This window comes from Hemitrygon akajei, chromosome 10 (assembly GCF_048418815.1).
Source record: "Hemitrygon akajei chromosome 10, sHemAka1.3, whole genome shotgun sequence".
Taxonomy (NCBI): domain Eukaryota; kingdom Metazoa; phylum Chordata; class Chondrichthyes; order Myliobatiformes; family Dasyatidae; genus Hemitrygon; species Hemitrygon akajei.
In genome coordinates, this window is record NC_133133.1 from 126,896,025 (window position 1) to 126,915,197 (window position 19,173).

Below are 19,173 nucleotides of genomic sequence, written 5' to 3' on the forward strand. Positions count from 1 at the left end.
CAAGTCAGCCACCTAAGCTTCTCCCATTTGTCCACATTTGGCCTGTATCACTCTAAATCTTTCTGACCCACGTACATCCAAATGCCTTTTTGACATCATTATTGTCTACATTCTCTGCCAGTTGGTTCCGTAATTGAACTTGTTGTATGACTATCACCATCTGGGTGAATGGCTTCCTTATATATTCTAAGGAAATATAGAAATTGAGGTGGTGGGCTTTGGCAGGCTACTTGCTTATGGCAGATTTCATTGGAAAAGCTATCCCTGTTTTCCAAAGCAAGGAACTCCTAAAAACTTTTAACCTTTAATACAGACCACGCGTATACATTTATTGGAGTTCTTAAACCTGACAACTCGGTCTAGGTTGGGAATCGTGCCTGAGCTCACTTGGACTTTCCATATTTCCTTACTATGTCAAAGGGAGCCATCCATCCATTGAGCCTATGGCAGCTCAAAATCAATCCCATTCCTGTTGTACGTACTGTTTTTCTCTGCCCTTTACACCTTAAGCTGGAAGTCATCTTGCTTCTGCAGTGTCTGTGTTTTCACAGTATCAGTGTTTTCTACTGATACTGTGTCCTTCTGGTAATGTCTTCACCGTTTATAACACATTTATTTACACGGAGATCTGATGGAATATGGTCTGATGTGGGAAGTCATGCCATGCTGTGAGCTGACTTGGAAGTCAGTGACTGTGATAATACCTTCTGTCAGCTTAACTTGTGCTGTTTATATGCAGAGATTTGATGTCGAGTCAAAGGACCTCATCTCCAATGCCATCTCAGACTAAAGCTGGCTCATTTCTGTCAATGTTACTGCCGCAAAGCAAGAAACCCTCTGTGAAAGGTTCCGTGCACTCAGCACCACCTCAGCAGTCTCAGTCACCTGTATCCACTGGGAAAAAAGATGTTACCAATAACCAGGTATTTGTTGTTGACAGTGAATCCATTTGATATTTCACTGTTCTCGCTTCCAATTGGTACTGCTTTAGGAAGCTGGTTGGCTTTTTCTCGTTCATAATATTCAGGCTGCCAAGAACAAAGATGGCTCAGCTGCCAGAGAAGGGAAAATGTTAGCAAGCACGACTGCTGACCTCAGCTCTGTTCAACAGCGTCAGAAGAGGGTGCAGGACCTTGAGAGGGAGCCAAGTACGCTACAACAACGACAGAGAAAAGTGCTGGACTACGGGAAAGAACGAAAGGAGCTCTTGTCCAAACAGACTGGCCAGGTAATGACCAAATTGATCAGTACATTAAAGTTCAAAGTACTTTTATTATCAAAGTATGTATATTGCAGTCTATACAACCTTGAGATTTGTCTCCTTACAGACAGCTACAAAACAAATCAATACAACTGATTAAAAAAGGTCAAGCACCTAATGTACAAAAAAAAAGAAAAAAATCATGCAAACAATAAAAAGTAAGCAAATAGCATTCAGAACTAAACTTCATGAAAGTGAGTTCACAGCCATGAAGCCAGTCATCCCTGCAGCCAGTCTAGGAGCCCATTTGTTGCAGACCACAGCCTCAGTTCAGCGCAGGGATGAGTAAACCTCACTGGGCAGCAATCTGAATGCAGGTCTATCCCTTGCCTCCAGCTCCAACACTCTGACCTTTTCAATCTGGCCCAGCACTTAAATTAGGTCAAACATCAGCTCATTCCTCGCTCTTGAGCCTGGGCCTTGACACCTCAACTCTACCTTGCATCACCTCAGATCTCCTGCTTCAAATCGGCTCCAAGTCTGCTCCGGCAATGGACAGACATAGGCTCATTCCTCCCTGTCAGGCCCGGACCCCGCTGCCTCAGTTTAGCTCTTGCACGCCACATGCAACTGTCCCGTACCTTTGGGACTTCAGCTCACACTGCTAAAATGCCAGTTTGTACAGGTGGTTCAAAAGCTCATATCTGAAAGGAAAGTTGCAGGCTATTAATTGCAGTGATTGTTGTCCAGCAAAAGTGTGATTAACAGAGTAGTTAGTAGAGCTGTTTGCTGGCAGTAATGTATCATTGTGTTTCACCAGCGCCATCTTAAACCGAAAGCTCTTGATGTCTGAATATAATTTCTTAGTAACACCAATTGCAAATCAGCTTATCAGATTTGGCTCTGGTGACATGGCTTTTGTGTACTGTAGCCAGCTGGCAACATGGTGCAATATCTTTACAGTAAAAGAAATTACTGTTGCATGTATGGTAAATTGGACTGTCATTGTTAGCCTGCCATTCTCGGGCTGACTTTCCAAGCTTCCTGAACAGAACTGAAGATGCACTCAACAACCACAGTCTCAACCTTTGCTGAACATCCCATAGTTAACAAGAGTTGCTGTTTTCCATTGACATATAAAAATAATTTAATCACTGATCTTTAATTTCATGTGGTTAATATATCAGTCAGTTATTATGTAAAATAGTGCAATTTATAATTTATTTTGCTTCCTTTGACATTTTATAGTAAATTCTAATGGTCTTGAATCCTGTGAGGTGCAGTTCAATGACTCTAGGACTCTACTGCTACCTCTTGTAAACCTAGATTGAGAGAAACAGAATTTGTTCATTGCAGAATACATCAAAGTCAAGCCAAATTCTACTCTGTAAATACAACGTGTTCGGGCAGCCCTGAGTCATCACACCTGCTGCTCTAAATGAAAAGGGTTACTTTACTAAAAGATGAAATCTAGGACCCTTGGTCTGTAATTATTGTCCCTGTTGTAAAGAGTTGCATCATTTTTTATGGATAGTTTCAAGCTTGTTAATAAGGCAACCTGTATAAATTTCGTAGATATTTGCTTGCTGAAGTTACAATGTCACTGTGCATATACTTTTGCTACGTGTAGGGTACGGAGAAAAAGCTTGACTGCAGTAATGCAGAGATTGACATTCCTAGTAGTCCTGAATTGTCAGCAGATCAGCTGGATTCCTCTTCCAAACTGAAGAAGAGCAGCCTGGATGGAGGGAATGAGCAGCCATTCATTGTCTTGAGTCAGGAGGAATATGTGGAGCATCACTCTTCAATCATGCACTGCAGGTGAGCAGCTCTGGTATATTGTGAACAATTGGTAGCTTGGATGTTAATTCCCTTATGTGATTCTGTGACTGTATGCTAAAGTTATAAACAGTTTGGAGGAATATAATGGCCTTGGTTTATTGGAGGGCAAATTTCATTAAATGTATATTCTGGAAGTGCACTTTCTCTGGCCCAATGACCCCCTCTCCCCCCCCCCCCCCCCCCCCCTTAGCAACACTTCTAGTGGGAATATATTCCAGGGTTTACCTCTCCTTCCAGGAGTGTAATTAGCTTGTTTTGAATCTAATGTACACCGTGGACATCAGAATCTACATAACACAAGATTGGTGGAGTTGTGCATTATGTAAAAGTTTTGGATTACAGTGGACCATTAACAGGATGAGAGCTAGGCTGCAAAATGGCAGATGGAGTTCTACCCTGAAAAGTGTTAAGTGATTCACTTTGAAAGGTCGAATTTGAAGACAGAGTACATAGTTCAAGGCAGGATTCTTAGCAGTGAGGAGGCACATGGATCTCTGGGTTTGCGTCCATAGATCCCTTAAAGTTACAGTTGTGTATGGTGTGTTAACCTTCATTAGTCAGGAGACAGTTCAAGAGCCGCAGGGTAATGTGGCAGCTCTGTAAAAGCCTGGTTAGACTAGACTTGGAATATTGTTCAGTTCAGGTTGCCTCATTATAAGAAGGAAGAAACTTTAGAGAGAGTGCAGAGGAGATTTAACAGGATGCTGCCTGGGTTAGAGAGCATGTCTTAAGAGAATAAGTTAAGTGAGCTAGGGCTTTTCCCTTTGGAGCAAAGGAGGATGAGAGTCAATTTGATAGCAGTGCACAAAATGTAAAGAGGCATAGATTGAGTAGATAACTGGAGTCTTTTTCCCAGGGCAGAAATAGCAAATGCCAGAGGGACATAATTTAAGCTGATTGGCTGAAAGTACAGGGGGATGTCAGAGCTAATTTTTTTTACATAGTGATGGGTGAGTTGGTGTGGTTGGTGGTAGAGGCAGGCACATTAGAGATATTTAAGAGATTCTTAAATAGGCACATGAATGATAGAAAAAATGAAGGGTTGTGTCAGGAAGAATTAGATTGATCTTAGAGTAGGTTAAAAGGACGACACAATGTAGTGGGCTGAAAGGCCTATTCTGTGCTGTAGTGTTCTATGATTGGTGTTCTTTGAATCAGATTAACTTGCATTACACCAAGTGTTTTTCCTTTCCTGTGCTGCAGAATTCATGGCTGGTGATGAATGCAGTGTAAAGTTTAGTCTTTCAGGCTACCTTTGACAAGCTTCGATGCTGTAGCTGTTCATAGTTTAAAAGCACCCATTGGATCAACTTAATTCAGTAAACATCAAGATGCTTAAAGATGCCATAAACTGCAGATGCAATTGGTATCTGAAATCCCACAAAAAAATGCTGAAAATACTCAGCAGATCAAGCAGTATCTGTATAAGTGACAAATGGTTAACAGTTTGGATTGAAGAGCCTTCATCAGAGCTTGTTTCAACAGTTAACTGAACTTTGTTACACAACTATCCTTTTCAAGTGCTCTGAGTTAGCATTTTTGTACTGAAGTATGAAGTGTTTGGGATTATGTGCTACAAGGCAATGTTGGTGTCCATGGTGGACCTTCTCCATGTAAAGTGGATTTGAAATGTTTGTGAAGGGAATGTTTATTATGGTGGGTGGGAAAAGGAGATTTAATACCAGTCTGCTTAGGTCTCTAAAGATATTATGCTGGTTTTGAAAATACTTTGTGATTGGTTTAGAGTGGATTGCTCTGGTAGGAGAGTCGCTAGTCTGGATGTGGATGGAGTGGTTAAAGTATGGACATTCAATCCCACCATGCAGACAAAGGCCACCATAATGTCCAAGTCACAGCTCCTCTCCCTGGAGTGGGCCGCAAAACCGGATCGATTGGTGAGAAATAATCTCTTTCCACCTGCAATCCTTACAGGAACAGTGTATTTTAGCTGGGTAACATGTATTTAACTGAACAAATTATAACACTGTCAATGCCACTTTTAAGACTATAAAACTTAGTTTCTAATAGCTATGGATGGAGGAATTCATCCAGTGTACGCTGTCATGTTTTTTTTATTTGACTGTAAATGAACAAAATCAGCACGGACATCTAGTGTGGATGATGGATTGCCTCCATATAATACTTTCAATGATTGCATCCTCCAAGCCTTCATTTTCATTGTAACGTTCGAGATGATTGTCGATACCTTAATTCTTCATAGTTCCTAACCTGCTGAAGTAGTGAAATCATTTCATTTTCATTCTTGGCTGTTTCTCCAATCTCCAAGCCTGAATGCTTCAAACCACAGTGAGCAAAACAGTTCTGAATTGTCTTACTGCTTATTTCCCACAAACTATCAGTATCAATGTATTTTGAACACAAACACATGCAAATGATGCTGTTTAAAAACTTCACTTTCAGCACAGTGACCACACAAGTCCACACAGCTACGTTAGTTAGAAACTGTTTGCAACAGTGTCCTGTCCCATTTAAGCAGCATAGTATCTCAGTAGAGATACTCACATTTCCTTCACCTTGACCTGAATTCCACATGGCCAGAGCGGAATCCAGGTCTTTCTCTCCAAAACCGATTTCAAAGCAAAGAAATAAATAGACACAAACTTAAAACACAAATAAAACAACATATACTTTTCTTCCTTCTGAAGATTCACCAATAAACTGACAAAAAAACTTGAAACATACATTTAACACGCAATAAACACATTGCAAAAACAAAGGAGAAGCCTCAGATCAGTAGTGGGAAAATTACTGGAAGGTATTCTAAGTATTTGGATAGACAGGGACTGATTAGGGATAGTCAGCATGGCTTTGTGTGTGATAGTTTGTGTCTAACCAAGCTTATAGTTTTTCGAGGAAGTTACCAGGAAAGTTGATGAAGGCAAGGCAATGGATAGTGTTTACATGGACTTCAGCAAAGTATTTCACAAGGTCCTGCATGGAGGTTTGTCAAGAAGGTTCAGTCGCTTGGCATTCAAAATTAGCTAGTAAATTGGATTTGACTTGGCTTTGTGGGAAAAGCCAGAGAGTGGTAGTAGATTGTTGCCTTTCTGATTGGAGGCCTGTGACTGGTGGAGTGCAACAGAGTTCGGTGCTGGATATGTCATCTATATCAATGATCTGGATGATGATGATGTTAATTGGATTAGTAAATTTGTGGATGACCCCGAGATGGGGGGTATAGTAGACAGGAAGACTATCATGGCTTGCAGTAGGATATGAGCGCATTGGAAAAATGGGCTGCAAAGTGGCAGATGGAATTTAATGCTGATAACAGCAAGATGTTGCAATTCAGTAGGACCAGCCAGGGTAGATCTTGCCCAGTGAACAGTAGGGCATTGAGGAGTGCAGTAGAATAAAGGGATCTGGGAATACAGGTCCATAATTCATTGAAAGTGACATCACAGGTAGATAGGGTTGCATTTGGCCTTCATAAATCAAAATATTGAGTACAGGAAATAGGATGTTATGTTGAAATTGTATAAGACATGGGTGAGGCTTAATTTAGAGTATTGTGTGCAGTTTTGGTCACCTACCTACAGGGAAGATGTAAATAAGGTTGAAAGAGAATTTGCAAGGATGTTGCTGGGACTGGAGGATCTGAACTATAAGGAAAGATTGAATAGGTTAGGACTTTATTCCTTGGAATGTAGAAGATTGAGGGGAGTTTTGATGAGGTACATGGGTTAAATGCAAGCAAGTTTTTTCCACTGAGGTTGGGTGATACTACAACTGGAGGTCATGAGTTAAAGAGGGCATGAGGAGAAACTTCTTCACTCAGAGGATTGTGAGAGTGTGGAACGAACTCCCAGTGCAAGCAGTGCATGCAAGCTTGATTACAATGTTTGAGAAGTTTGGAAAGGTACTTGAATGGCAGAGGTATGGAGGGCTGTGGTCCTGGTGCAGTTCAATGGGATTAGGCAGTGGTTTGGTTTGGCATGGGCTGAAGAGCCTGTTTCTCTGCTGTACTTTTCTCTGACTCTGAAAGGTAGATACTCAAGAAGACATCGTGCAAATACTGTTACACATCAAGTTACAGAATCCTCTTGTATTAATTGAAGTAATTAAACACATGACAAATTTAACAAATACATGATGGGCTTTGCACTCATTCATGCTGTATTCTCTCAAGGGAGAGGGAGTGAGAGAATTTGTGTGTGGCCACACTGCATGCGACATTTTTTTAATAAACCATTATTCATGCTTCATTCGCTCACTGGCTAAACATTCAGCATGCATTTATAACCATCTTACAGAATCTTAGTCCTTAAGTGGTTGAATACTGGGAATTATTGGTCATGGACAAACACCTCACATCAACCAAAATTGTAACATCTGAGCTTTCCCAGATTCAAGTTTCTAATCTACAAAATTCTGATTGTATGACCTGTTAGTCTTGGTCTTGGGCAATCTAATCTACTTTAGAACAACTCATCCTTCTAGGACCATCCTTTAGTTCAAATCCATGCTTCCACTTGTGTTTGGGATTTTTGTGTGTGGGTTTATATAATTATATTCTAATTGGGCCTGTTCTGATTGGTTCACTATCTTGTTTGTGTTCAGCCTGTACCCCTTGGACCATTTGACATAATGCCGATACACCATCCTGGCTCCAGTCCCTATTAAACAGAGCTGCTGTGGCCATTTTGTCCACTGTGTGAATCTTGTTGGCTGTCCCTGATTTGTCCATGTAATCTGTCCCTTCCCTGAGTCTATAACAGCACCTGTTTTACTAAGTGCATCTATCCCCAGAACTATGTCCACATTGCTTGGCACATCCAGAAGTCCACTAGAAAATGCATTCCCTCTATCTCAAGTACTTGAGACTCACTTTTTTTCTGCCCTCATTGTTTTGCCCCCTACACCTGTGAGATAAATAGCCTCTCCAGTTACGGGCAAAGAAAGATGAGTTATAAATACTGAAGCTCCTTTGTCCATGACATATTGCATTGTTGGTCTCCTATTAAACCTCTTGTGTACATTGAGGGTGACCAGTACCAGCAGTGGGGGCTATTGAGAGCTGTTGTGTCTGACTGGATGCTGTCTTTACTCATTCTATTATCTGGTCAACTTAGCAGCAGCATATGACACCGTGAATCACAGAGGCCTTCTACTGAAATTATCTAAAATGTTAAAGAATGAAACCACAGTCAAAGTAATAAGAAGCCTCCTAGAAAATTGCAGATTTTACGTAAAAATGAATGGAATTAAGAGCAGGTGGCGTCCACAAAAGAACGGACTACCACAGTGATCAGTCCTGGCACCTCTACTATTTAATGTTTACACAAACGACCAACCAACCTTTCCTAACACATGCAGGTTCATCTATGCAGAATGCATAGTGGGGTACCAGACAAGGCTGTCCTCTTAGTCCATTATTATTTGATATTGCTCTGGAACCTTTGGCAATTGCTATTAGAGAATCACCTAACATTTTTGGCATTACTCGCGGGATGGATATACATAAGTTATCATTATATGCAGATGATTTGTCATTATACATTTCTGATCCTGAGAAATCCATTCCTACAGTTATATCATTATTGGCTCAGTTTAGTAATTTTTCCGGGTATAAATTGAATCTTAATAAGAGTGAATTGTTCCCCTTAAATAGACAGGTTCCAGTTTATGGAAATTTACCTTTTAAATTAGTTAATGACTTTTTTTATATACTTAGGGATTAAAATTTATATTTTTATATACTTGGGGATTAAAAATCATAAGGAGTTATTCAAGGTTAATTTTTTACCCTTAATTGATCAGATTAAATGTTTGTTTACTAAATGGTCACCATTGTCTTTATCTCTGATAGGACGGATTAATGCTATTAAGATGATTATTTTACCCAAGTTCTTATATATATATATATATATTTCAAGCGGTACCAATTTTTATTCCAAAATCCTTTTTTGACAATGTTGATTCAAAAATTTCCTCATATATATGGCAGAATAAAAATCCTAGATTAGGTAAAAGATATTTACAGAAGTCAAAGAAGGAAGGTGGATTGGCATTGCCTAATTTTAGATTTTATTATTGGGCAATTAATATTCGATATTTGAATTGTTGGTTAAGGGATTTGGATTAATCTCCTAGCCCTCATTGGGTAAATCTGGAAACTAAATCTGTACAAGGATTTTCATTGGGTTCTATTTTAGGGACTTCTCTTCCCTTTGCTCTTTCTAAATTGCATAAACGAATTGACAATCCGATAGTCAAACACACTTTACATATATGTAAATTTCGGAATTTTTTTGGGTTAAATCAATTTGTTTTAGCAATTCCCATTGTATCCAATTTCTTTTTTCATCCCTCTATTATGGATCAAGCTTATTCAGCTTGGAAGACTAAAGGTATACTACGATTTTCTGATTTATTTTTGGATAATTGTTTTATGTCTTTTGAACAATTATCTAATGAATGTAATTTGCCTAGATCTCATTTTTTTTTAGATATTTACAGATTAGGAATTTTTTAAACACTGTACTTCCTACCTTTCCAAATCTTGTTTCTTTGGGTATTTTGGAGAAATTGTTAGAACTAAATCCTTTTCAGAAAGGTGTAATATCAAATGTTTACAATATAATTATGAAAATATGTTCAGAGGCCTTTTATAAGATTAAAAATGATTGGGAAAGAGAACTTAACTTTACTATCCCTATTGAGAATTGGGATAAAATTCTTCAATTAATTAATTTATCCTCTATATGTGCTAAACATTCATTGATACAGTTTAAAGTTGTGCATAGGGCTCATATGTCTAAGGATAAATTGGCTCGTTTTTATTCCCATATAAATCCTATATGTGACAGATGTCATTCTGAGATATCTTCTTTAACTCATATGTTTTGGTCATGTCCGCTTTTGAAAAAATATTGGAAAGACATTTTCGATATTATTTCCGTGGTATTGAACATTGATTTACAACCTCATCCTATTACTGCAATCTTTGGTTTACCAATGATAGAGTCAATTCATTTATCTTCTTCTGCTTGTCGGATGATTGCATTCCTTACATTAATGGCTAGAAGATCTATTTTGTTGAATTGGAAAGAAATTAAATCCCCTACCATATTTCATTGGTTTTCTCAAACTATGTTATGTCTAAATTTGGAAAAAATTAGAAGTGTCATATATGACCCTTTTGTTAAATTTGAAAAGACTTGGAGGCCATTTATTCAATATTTTCACATGATGTAATTTGACCCTGTTCCAATCCTATTTGTTTTTCTGGTTTTGATTATATATATATATTGAGAGGATCAGAGTTGGGGACACTGATGATTCTTTGTCTTTTTATAGATACTATAAACAGCCCATTTTTCCCCCTTTTTTCCTTTTTTTTTCTTTATTAGTTAGTGGTTAGTTTGTTAGATTAGTTTTTCTAAGGGTAATTTTTTTTCTCTTTTTCTCTTTTCTGTTTTTTTTCAACATGATATACCTAGTTTTTTGTTTCATTTATATGATAGTTGTATCATGCATGATTTGGGAAGACTTAACTATATTGTACTTATTGCTTGTGTATCCTTTTATGTTAATTTTAATTTTGTAATTTTGTAATCCCAATAACTATATATTAATCTTATCATGTTGATATTAATTTAAAAAATTGAAAAAGAAAGAAAAAGAATGCATAGCAACCCAAGCTTAACTCCTTCCAAGAAGTTGAAGTACGACTAACAGCAGTCCTCAAAGCAATGAAGCATTATTATAAAAATAGGTCTCTGAACCCAAATCCATCAAAAACTCAAGTGTGTGCATTCCACCTGAGGAATCGGGAAGCAGCTCGGAAACTCAAGATCTTCTGGTGTGGGAAGGAGCTCGAACACTGTCCGACTCCAATTTACATGGGTGTGACACTGGATAGGACGCTCTCATTTTCCACCCACATCCAAAAACTCTGAGGGGAAGCTGGCTCTCACAATTCTCTCTTGAAAAAATTAGCAGGCACGAAATGGGGAGCCAATACTCACACACTTAGATCAACTGCCCAAGCACTCTGCTGTGCACCTGCAGAATACTGTGCACCCATGTGGAGGCAGATCAGCTCATGCGAAGAAAATAGACCCATTCCTTAACGAGGCCTCCGGAATAATCACGGGCACACTGTGCCCCACACCCACTAACATCATTTACAGACCTGCAGGTATTGCTCCCCCAGAGATCTGAAGACACAACTACATCAAAAATTGAAAAAGGTAAACAGAGCATGGATCCACAGCACCCACTACATCATCATGTGCCAGTTTCCAACAGCCTAAAATCGAGGAAAAGCTTTGCTACAGTGGAGGAACTACTGCACGGAACATCCCCTCGAACATACAGGATTGACCTCTGGCAACAACCAGAAGCCAGAACCCCACCAAACAATACAGTGCAAGACCCGACAGAAATGTTGCCAGACGGGGCACTCCTTGAGACAGAAGTGGTACACTCTCAACAGAGCGAGAGCGGGAGTTTGTAGGACAAGAGACAATATGGTGAAGTGGGGTTTAAAGACCAGTGAGTCCTGTGAGTGTGGTGAAATGGTGCAGAACATTGAACGTGTTCTGTGCAATTGTCCACTCTCACCTGATTTAGCTGACGCTGACCTGCTCAACATCAACCAAGCACCACTAGAGTGGCTGGCTGTCTGGTGTGACAAGCTATGATGATGATCTGGTCAACCTTCACTGCCTCACTTCTTCCTTAAAATTCCGATACCTCCCTCATTACTGGCATTCCTATTAGTTGCTTGTCTTCCATTCTACACCTTTAGGTTCGTACTGATCCACATACTTTCAGGCATTTAGCTTTAACCAATACACGTTTGTCTTTGGGGAGCATCTGGTGGATTTCTAATTTAATAGCATTTCTTCTAACTTGCACCAAAATTCTGCTTTGTCATTGGCAATTCTGTGTGGTTTGGATAAAATGCTCTGCCTTTCTCCTGGGGTGTAGGGCTTGTCATGATTGTGAGTGGCTGGTTGGGATCATCAGGATTCAGAGCCTCCCATTGCTCGGTCTCTATATGTGCCATTCTGACAGGCAGTACTGGCAATAATCTCTTCTGTTTGTGGGCACTTTCCCACTTGTCAAATTCCTTGTCTAACACTTCCTAATTTATCTCATTATCTTCCTCCACTATCATTTCAATGGCTGCTACCCTGCGAACCCCATCAGCTGGGCCTTATCCCATTTACCTGTCTGTCCAGATCCCTGACTAATTTATTCTTGTATTGTTCTAATTGTTCTAAAACCTGTTTCTCACCCATGTGTCTCTCTCTCAATATTCTAACTGTTCCTTCAATCTGCCCAGCTGTATTTGTCTTGCTGTTCTCTGTATTCATCCATTTCCTCTTGTAGCCTTGTGATTTGTTCACTGTGATTTCTGACACTTTGTTTTCTCTTGCAGATATGCAGGTTTATGAAGTGTATATTTTGAGAGCTTTCCCCTCATCACAATTAAACCCATGACATTGCTGTATTCCTTTTACATAGAAAGTTAAATATTCTTGCACTATCATTCCTTTAGGGCAGTGGTTCCCAACCTTTTTTTGGCCATGCCCCACCTAATCACCTCTAAAATCCTGATGCCCCCTGTGGTGATATATAATTCTTATTATTCAAAAAGTGAACTCCTATTCACCTGGAGGAAGCCTAAAAGACCATTAACTTGGTTTAAACAAGCTTCCAAAGAACATGGCATTCATGAAAGAGAAAAATAAAAGAACCAAAGGACTGTTAAAGTTCTGAGGAAGAAATTTACAAAGACAGATACACCATTTAAAAGAGATGACGCAATGTACACACCTTCACACCACCAAGAACCGAAAGCTACTGCAAAAAGCAGCATTGGTGCGACCTCGTACGAGTTTCTTACGCGTTTGGACTTGTTCATTCGTTCCTTCCTACATCAGTCAATTCATTAATTTAATTATGAAAGCCATTTGATGGTTGTAATGATGGTGATACACTATATATACAGTACATCAATTACACATGTACATACAAGTATTTTTATGTATGCATACTGTATATACACATATGTATTAACTCGCACTCATACTCACACAGACTTACTAGAAAAAATTCACTGTTAATAACTCATTCTCGAATTGCCCCCCTTAAAAATCAAATTACCCCCCTGTGGGGCATACGCCCCACGTTGGGAACCACTGCTTTAGGGCCTTGATTCTAAGGACAGTAATGCTTCTTTGCAAAGGTTGTTTTAAACTTCAATTTACTGCCTGCAATTTACATTAATTACATTCCTCTGTATCTATCCAAATATTCTTTACAGTTTCTTTAGTCTGGTTCTCACTTGAACTATTCACCAACTTTTTAAAATTTCATTGTCACCTATCTCCTTTGTCTTCCATTAGACTCTGGTTATCCTTCCTTTCCTTAACATCAGTGGTAGAGCACAGGAGCAGATCCTTCAGCCTCCCAGATCTACGCAGATTAAGTAAAACCTATCAAAAACAAGAGAAAATCTGTAGATGTTGGAAATCCAAGCAACACACAAAATGCTGGAGGAACTCAGCAAGTCAAGCAGCGTCTATGGAAAACAGGCCTGAAATATCAACACTACTTTTTTCCATAGATGGAGCTAGGCCTGCTGAGTTCCTCCAGCATTTTGTGTTTGTGTGAACCCATTTCCCTCCACGCGATTCACATCCTTTTATTCCTTGCATTTTTGTGTTCCTGCCTTAAATCCCTGTAAAATACCACAAACTCAGCTGCTTCCAGTACCGCATTCCAAGCACCTACCACTATGTTACACATCTCATTTAAGCTTTTCCTCTGAACCTTAATCCATGGTCTCCAGCATCCTGCTCTGGGAAACAGATTCTGACTCTATACTCTATTTATGCCACTGATTATATTATAAAACTCTAGCAGATCTCCAGCAAAAACAGCCTAGGTTTGTCCTATCTCCCTTTGGTTATAGGTTTGTCTATAATGGAGCATTGGCTGGTCAGTAGAAAACAGAGTGGGAATAAAGGGATCCTATTCTGGCTGGCTGCCGGTTACTAGTGGAGTTCCACAGGGGTCAGTGTTGGGACTGCTGCTTTTTACGATGTATGTCAAATGATTTGGACTGCAGTGTTAATGGATTTGTGGCTCCAGGTTGAGTCGGTTGTGAAGAAGGTAAATACAATGTGGACATTCATTTCTAGAGGTATAGAATATAAGAGCAGGGATGTGATGTTGAGGCTCTATAAGGCATTCGTGAGACCACACTTGGAGTATTGTGTGCAGTTTTGGACTCCTTATTTTAGAAAGGATATGCTGACACTGGAGAGGGTTCAGAGAAGATTGACAAGAATGATTCCAGGAATGAAAGGGTCACTGTATGAGAAACGTCTGGCAGCTCTTGGGCTGTGTTCTCTGGAGTTCAGGAGAATGAGGTGGAGGGGGATTTCATAGAAACATTCCAACTGTTGAAAGGCCTGAACGGATTAGATATGGTGAAGTTATTTCCCATGGTAGGGGATTCTAGGACAAGAGGGCACAATGTCAGGATTGAGGGACATCCATTTAGAACAGAGATGCGGAGAAATGACTTTAGTCAGAGGGTGGTAAATCTGTGGAATTTGTTGCCACAAGCGGCTATGGAGGCCAAACCGTTGGGTGTATTTAAGGCAAAGATAAATAAATTCTTGATTATCCAGGGCATCAAAGGGTATGGGGAGAAGGCAGGGAAGTGGGGATGGTTGGAAGAATTGGATCAGCCCATGATTGAATGGGGGAGCAGACTCACTGGGCTGAATGGCCTACTTCTGCTCCTATATCTTATGATCTTATAATCCTGATGAACCTCTTCTGCATCTTCCAAACCTTCCACATTCTCCTCGTGATGGGATGACCCGAAATGCACTGCTCATTTTTGGTTATTGGGGAGGGGGCACTGGGCCAGGGTTAGAAACAAATTTGGACCTGGAAAGGAATTCTTCAAATGAGGCAAAAACTGAAGAGAAGATGAGCTGAATTAACATTATAGTTTGTACGGGATGAACTAGAGACCTCTAATGTCTGTTTCTCATAGCTTTATTATGATGTGTACTGAGATCCAGATTGAAAGCTGTTCTCTTGCACACCATCCAGATGCCTCATGCCTTACGTAGTCACATTGGAATTCAATAGAACATGGAATTGCAGCTAAGGAAAATTACAGTGTGGGTAGACAAGTGTAAGGGCTACAGAAAAGTAAATTGTGAGTACTGGGAGTTTATCCTTTAGTTGTTGAATTCAGTTTTGAGACCCGGAGGTTGTAACCACTCTAATTGGATGATAAAGTATTGTTTCTCAAGCTTGTTTTGGGCTTTGTTGAAACAGTGCAGAGGCCAAGGACACGTCAGTAGAATGGAGGTAGCTGGAAGCTCAGGACTACCCTTGTAGTCTGGAGCTGTTCTGACATCTGAATATTTTCTCCAATCCAAAGAAGGCCACATTGTGAACACAGAATGTATGTTTTGGATTGGGGGAGTGGGGGGAAGAAAGGACAATAAGTTGTTAGTTCATTTGGAAAGAGTATTTGGGCTCCTTACGGTGGAAAAGGAAGAGGTATAAGGGCAAATGTTAGGGCCTCCGTTGTTGCATGGATTGTTTCTTGAGAGTAGGTGGTGGTGGGACTAGAAAAATAAAGCAGAGGAATTGTCCCTTGGGAATTGTAGAGGGAAGAAAAATTGAGGGAAGATGACTTCAGTGATGGTATCGTATTAAAGTAGATTAAATTAAGTTGCATAATATTTGAGAGGTATAGATATTTGGAAAAGGAAAAAAAAACTTGGTAGAGAATTTAATAACAATGAAGCATAGATTAGGATTAAAGGAGTTGAAAGGGGAGAAATGCACCCCTAGAGTCATGAAAGGGGGTGCTGGTGGAAATGCTCAATCTACATTTTCAAGGTAGCTACATAGGCATTTGAAGAGCTCTACAGATAAGGCCACAGAGAGAGAGCTGGGAAGTGGGGTACATTTAAACAGCTCCTTTCATTGGACATCATGGATGTGGTGACCTCAGTGGCTACTTTTGAGCTGCAAATATCATTACCAAGACAAAAGATTGCAGGTGTAAAACAGAATAATTTATTTGTCTGTGCTTCTGGGGTTTTACTCATATGTCCCATCATTTACTACCCATCTGTAATTCCCTTAAGCAGATGAAGATCTCATACTGGCAAGACTTGGTGAGACTACAGAGTTATTTCCCTCAGGAAAATCTATGAAACTGGTTTTAACAACAACCTGAGAGTTGAAGATGTATCTTTATTGTTCTCAACCTTTGCTTTTCTTCAATTATGTGCTTCTAGCAAGCATAGTTGGAGAGTTGCTCTTCTCACTATAAACATCACTGCTTGAGTAGCAGCTTCAGGCCCTTTGCTGCTCTTTTAAAACACCTCAGCTACAAGGTTTCTGCTTCCTCTCCAGTCTGGTCACCCTCTCATTCTCCATGTTGTAAACGCAAAGTCAAAATGCCATTCTCCTGTTGAGGCAGACCTGTAACCCTTCAATCACCCTGTGCACTCTGCATCTTTTTGCTCAATCCACAGGATCTTCATCCACATTTGACAAACATTCCAGAATTCATTCCATAAACCTCCATTGCTCTTCAAGTTCCAAGTATGTAGATGTCACCATACACTACCCCAAGATTCAGTTTCTTGCAGGCATTCACAGTAGAATAAGGAAATATAATAGAATCAATGAAAAACTATACATAAATACTGACAAAACAACCAGTATGCACAAGATGATAAACGAAGCAAATACAAAAATTCCAGAATTCCCTCTTGCTCTTCTCTCTATTCCTTTAATATCTCTTTTTTTTGCCAAAGTTTGTGCATGTTTCTTTCAGCACATGTATTTGTTTGCATCTTTACAGTATTATGTTTATTTTGTTGAGGTTAGCTGATTGCCCTATGATTTTATAAAACATTGAAAGCAGAATGCCTTCCTCAATTGCCTCAGGTTTTTCAATATCCCCTCATCCCCTCTTTATAGTTGGTTGTCCATTTCTGACCAATTCATTTTGTCTGCAGTATGAATCATCTTGGTTTCTTTCATCTGTAATCTTTTATATTGTCATAGATTGTCAGCTACTCTGGTGCTTGGTGACTAGACCTGACGGGGAGGCAGTTGTAGGTGTTTGTGTTGTAGTCCTAAGTGACAGATAATATCCACAAGCATCCAAGAGCTGCACATAAATAGTGTTAGCTGTTCCTTAAATCCCTCCTCCAGTCCTTCTTCACCTGGCTCCCTCCATCCCCTCGCTCTCCAAAATGGGGGATCTTGATCTACTTTTGGCCTAAATTGACTAAATCAATGATTGGTGACTTATTGTTAAAATACGTTTTGCACCAGCTGCATGTCATGGTGGGATTTGTGATTCTGAGAGAGATTTGCCTCCTCTCTGTTGTAATTGGAAGGTGCTTATTTTTAAGCAGTCATCACGACCTCTAGTTTCTTCCCAGGGGTAAATATCATCTCCACATCCACAAGGTCAGTAGCAGTTCTGTGAGTGATGCCAGATTTCTATGAACTTTAGAGATCATCTGTTGCATTTTACCTACACAAGAGTACAATTAAGAATAAAGTGTATAATGTCAACTGTAAGAGAACACCTCATCTTCCTCAGGGTTTGAGAAAGTATGTGTAATAAATTGTTGATTATATCTCCTGCAGCTGTTGCTTGGCAGCGGAGTTGGGACAGTCCGACTTTATGACACTGATGCCAAGAAGAATTTGTACGAGTTAATAATTGATGAATCATATCCCCGGTAAGTTTTGGAGTTATTGTGGCATGGAAAGTACACGAAATACAGTAGATTTGCAAGATTGCAATTTTAAGATGCATCTGATCAGTTGCTTGGGGCTGTAAATGAAATACTTGTATGTAGAAATGGCTCATTTTGCTTACATTTCACTTTTCCATAGAAGCTGCCTGACCTGATGAGTTTCTCCAGTGTCTTGAGTGTGTTACTTCCTAATCACTTACTATATAAAATAAACCATTTTCTCAAATGTCCCATTTGGTTCATTTGCTGATCAGGGATGGCACAATAGTGTAGCACTTAGTGTTAATGCTTCATAGCACCAGTGATCAGGTTTCAATTCCCTCCACTGTCTGTAAGCTTGTAAGCCCAGTGACTGTGTAAGTTTCCTCCAGGAGCTTCAATTTCCGCCCACATAGCAGTACGGAGTAGTAAGTGTTAGTAAGTTTCAGGCATCCTACTTTGCATGGTGACATTTTTGGGTCGCTTCCAGCGCATCCTCATACTGTGGTTGTTGACATAAACAACACAATTTACTGTTTGTTTTGATGTACATTTAATAAAGCTAATCTAATCTATAATCTCACTTTCATTTTGTACTCTGGTTCTTGGCTCTGCTGTCAGTGGAAGTTTCTCAGTCCTCTAGACCCTAATGTGCAATGTTTCCAATAAACGTCATGGTATCGTTTATAGAACAAACACTTGGGCTCTGGATCACAAAAAACAACAACGTCCATATTACTCCCTCAGTACTGCTCTTCACCACCACCCTGGAACAACATTCCTTCAGAGCTGCAGTGTTGGTCTGAAATTTCTGCTAAATCCTTTAGAGCTGGAACCAATGACCTTCTGAGCTTAAGTGTGCTACCGCTGAGCCACAGCTCAGTGTTGCCACAGGTTCAATGTTCTGAAAGCTTTCATCGGTAGAAAATTACTGAGAATTTTTGGTGGTTAGCAGAAAAATACATGGAAGAAATTGATGATTGTAACTACAAACTGAGCTGTATCAGATAGCTTTCTAAACTGTCTAGAGTCAGTATGAAATATTCAATGTTTAAATTTTTAACTTAAGAATACTGCTTTTGTGCACCAGAATCTTGTCTCTAGCTTGCAGTCCAAGTGGCACCTCATTTGTTTGCTCCTCAGCTGCTCCAAGCATCAAACTCGTGGCTATGCCAGATACTGGAGAGAAAGGAGTGAACCTGGTTCCAGGCAATCTCTTGCTCTGGGACACGAAGACCATGAAGCAACAGGTAATATACCAGCAGCTTCTCAGAGAAGCTAGTGCCAAGTATAATAGAAGATAGCACAGTACAAGCCTTTCAACCCACAATGTTGTACCAATCTTTTAAC

The 19,173-nt window shown here is 39.8% G+C and overlaps 1 protein-coding gene across 4 annotated transcripts in view; it reads left to right on the forward strand.

Moving 5' to 3' along the window:
• wdr91 (WD repeat domain 91) overlaps nt 1-19,173 on the forward strand; it is a 48,774-nt gene that overhangs the window by 13,768 nt on the left and 15,833 nt on the right. For 3 of the 4 annotated variants that reach the window (XM_073058917.1, XM_073058914.1, XM_073058916.1), the window contains exons 6-11: nt 740-923; nt 1,028-1,228; nt 2,832-3,022; nt 4,788-4,938; nt 17,732-17,826; nt 18,914-19,073. In XM_073058917.1, the coding sequence (XP_072915018.1) occupies nt 740-923; nt 1,028-1,228; nt 2,832-3,022; nt 4,788-4,938; nt 17,732-17,826; nt 18,914-19,073 (982 nt within the window). The remainder of the gene's footprint in view (nt 1-739; nt 924-1,027; nt 1,229-2,831; nt 3,023-4,787; nt 4,939-17,731; nt 17,827-18,913; nt 19,074-19,173) is intronic. The other variant, XM_073058915.1, reaches the window with a different exon arrangement.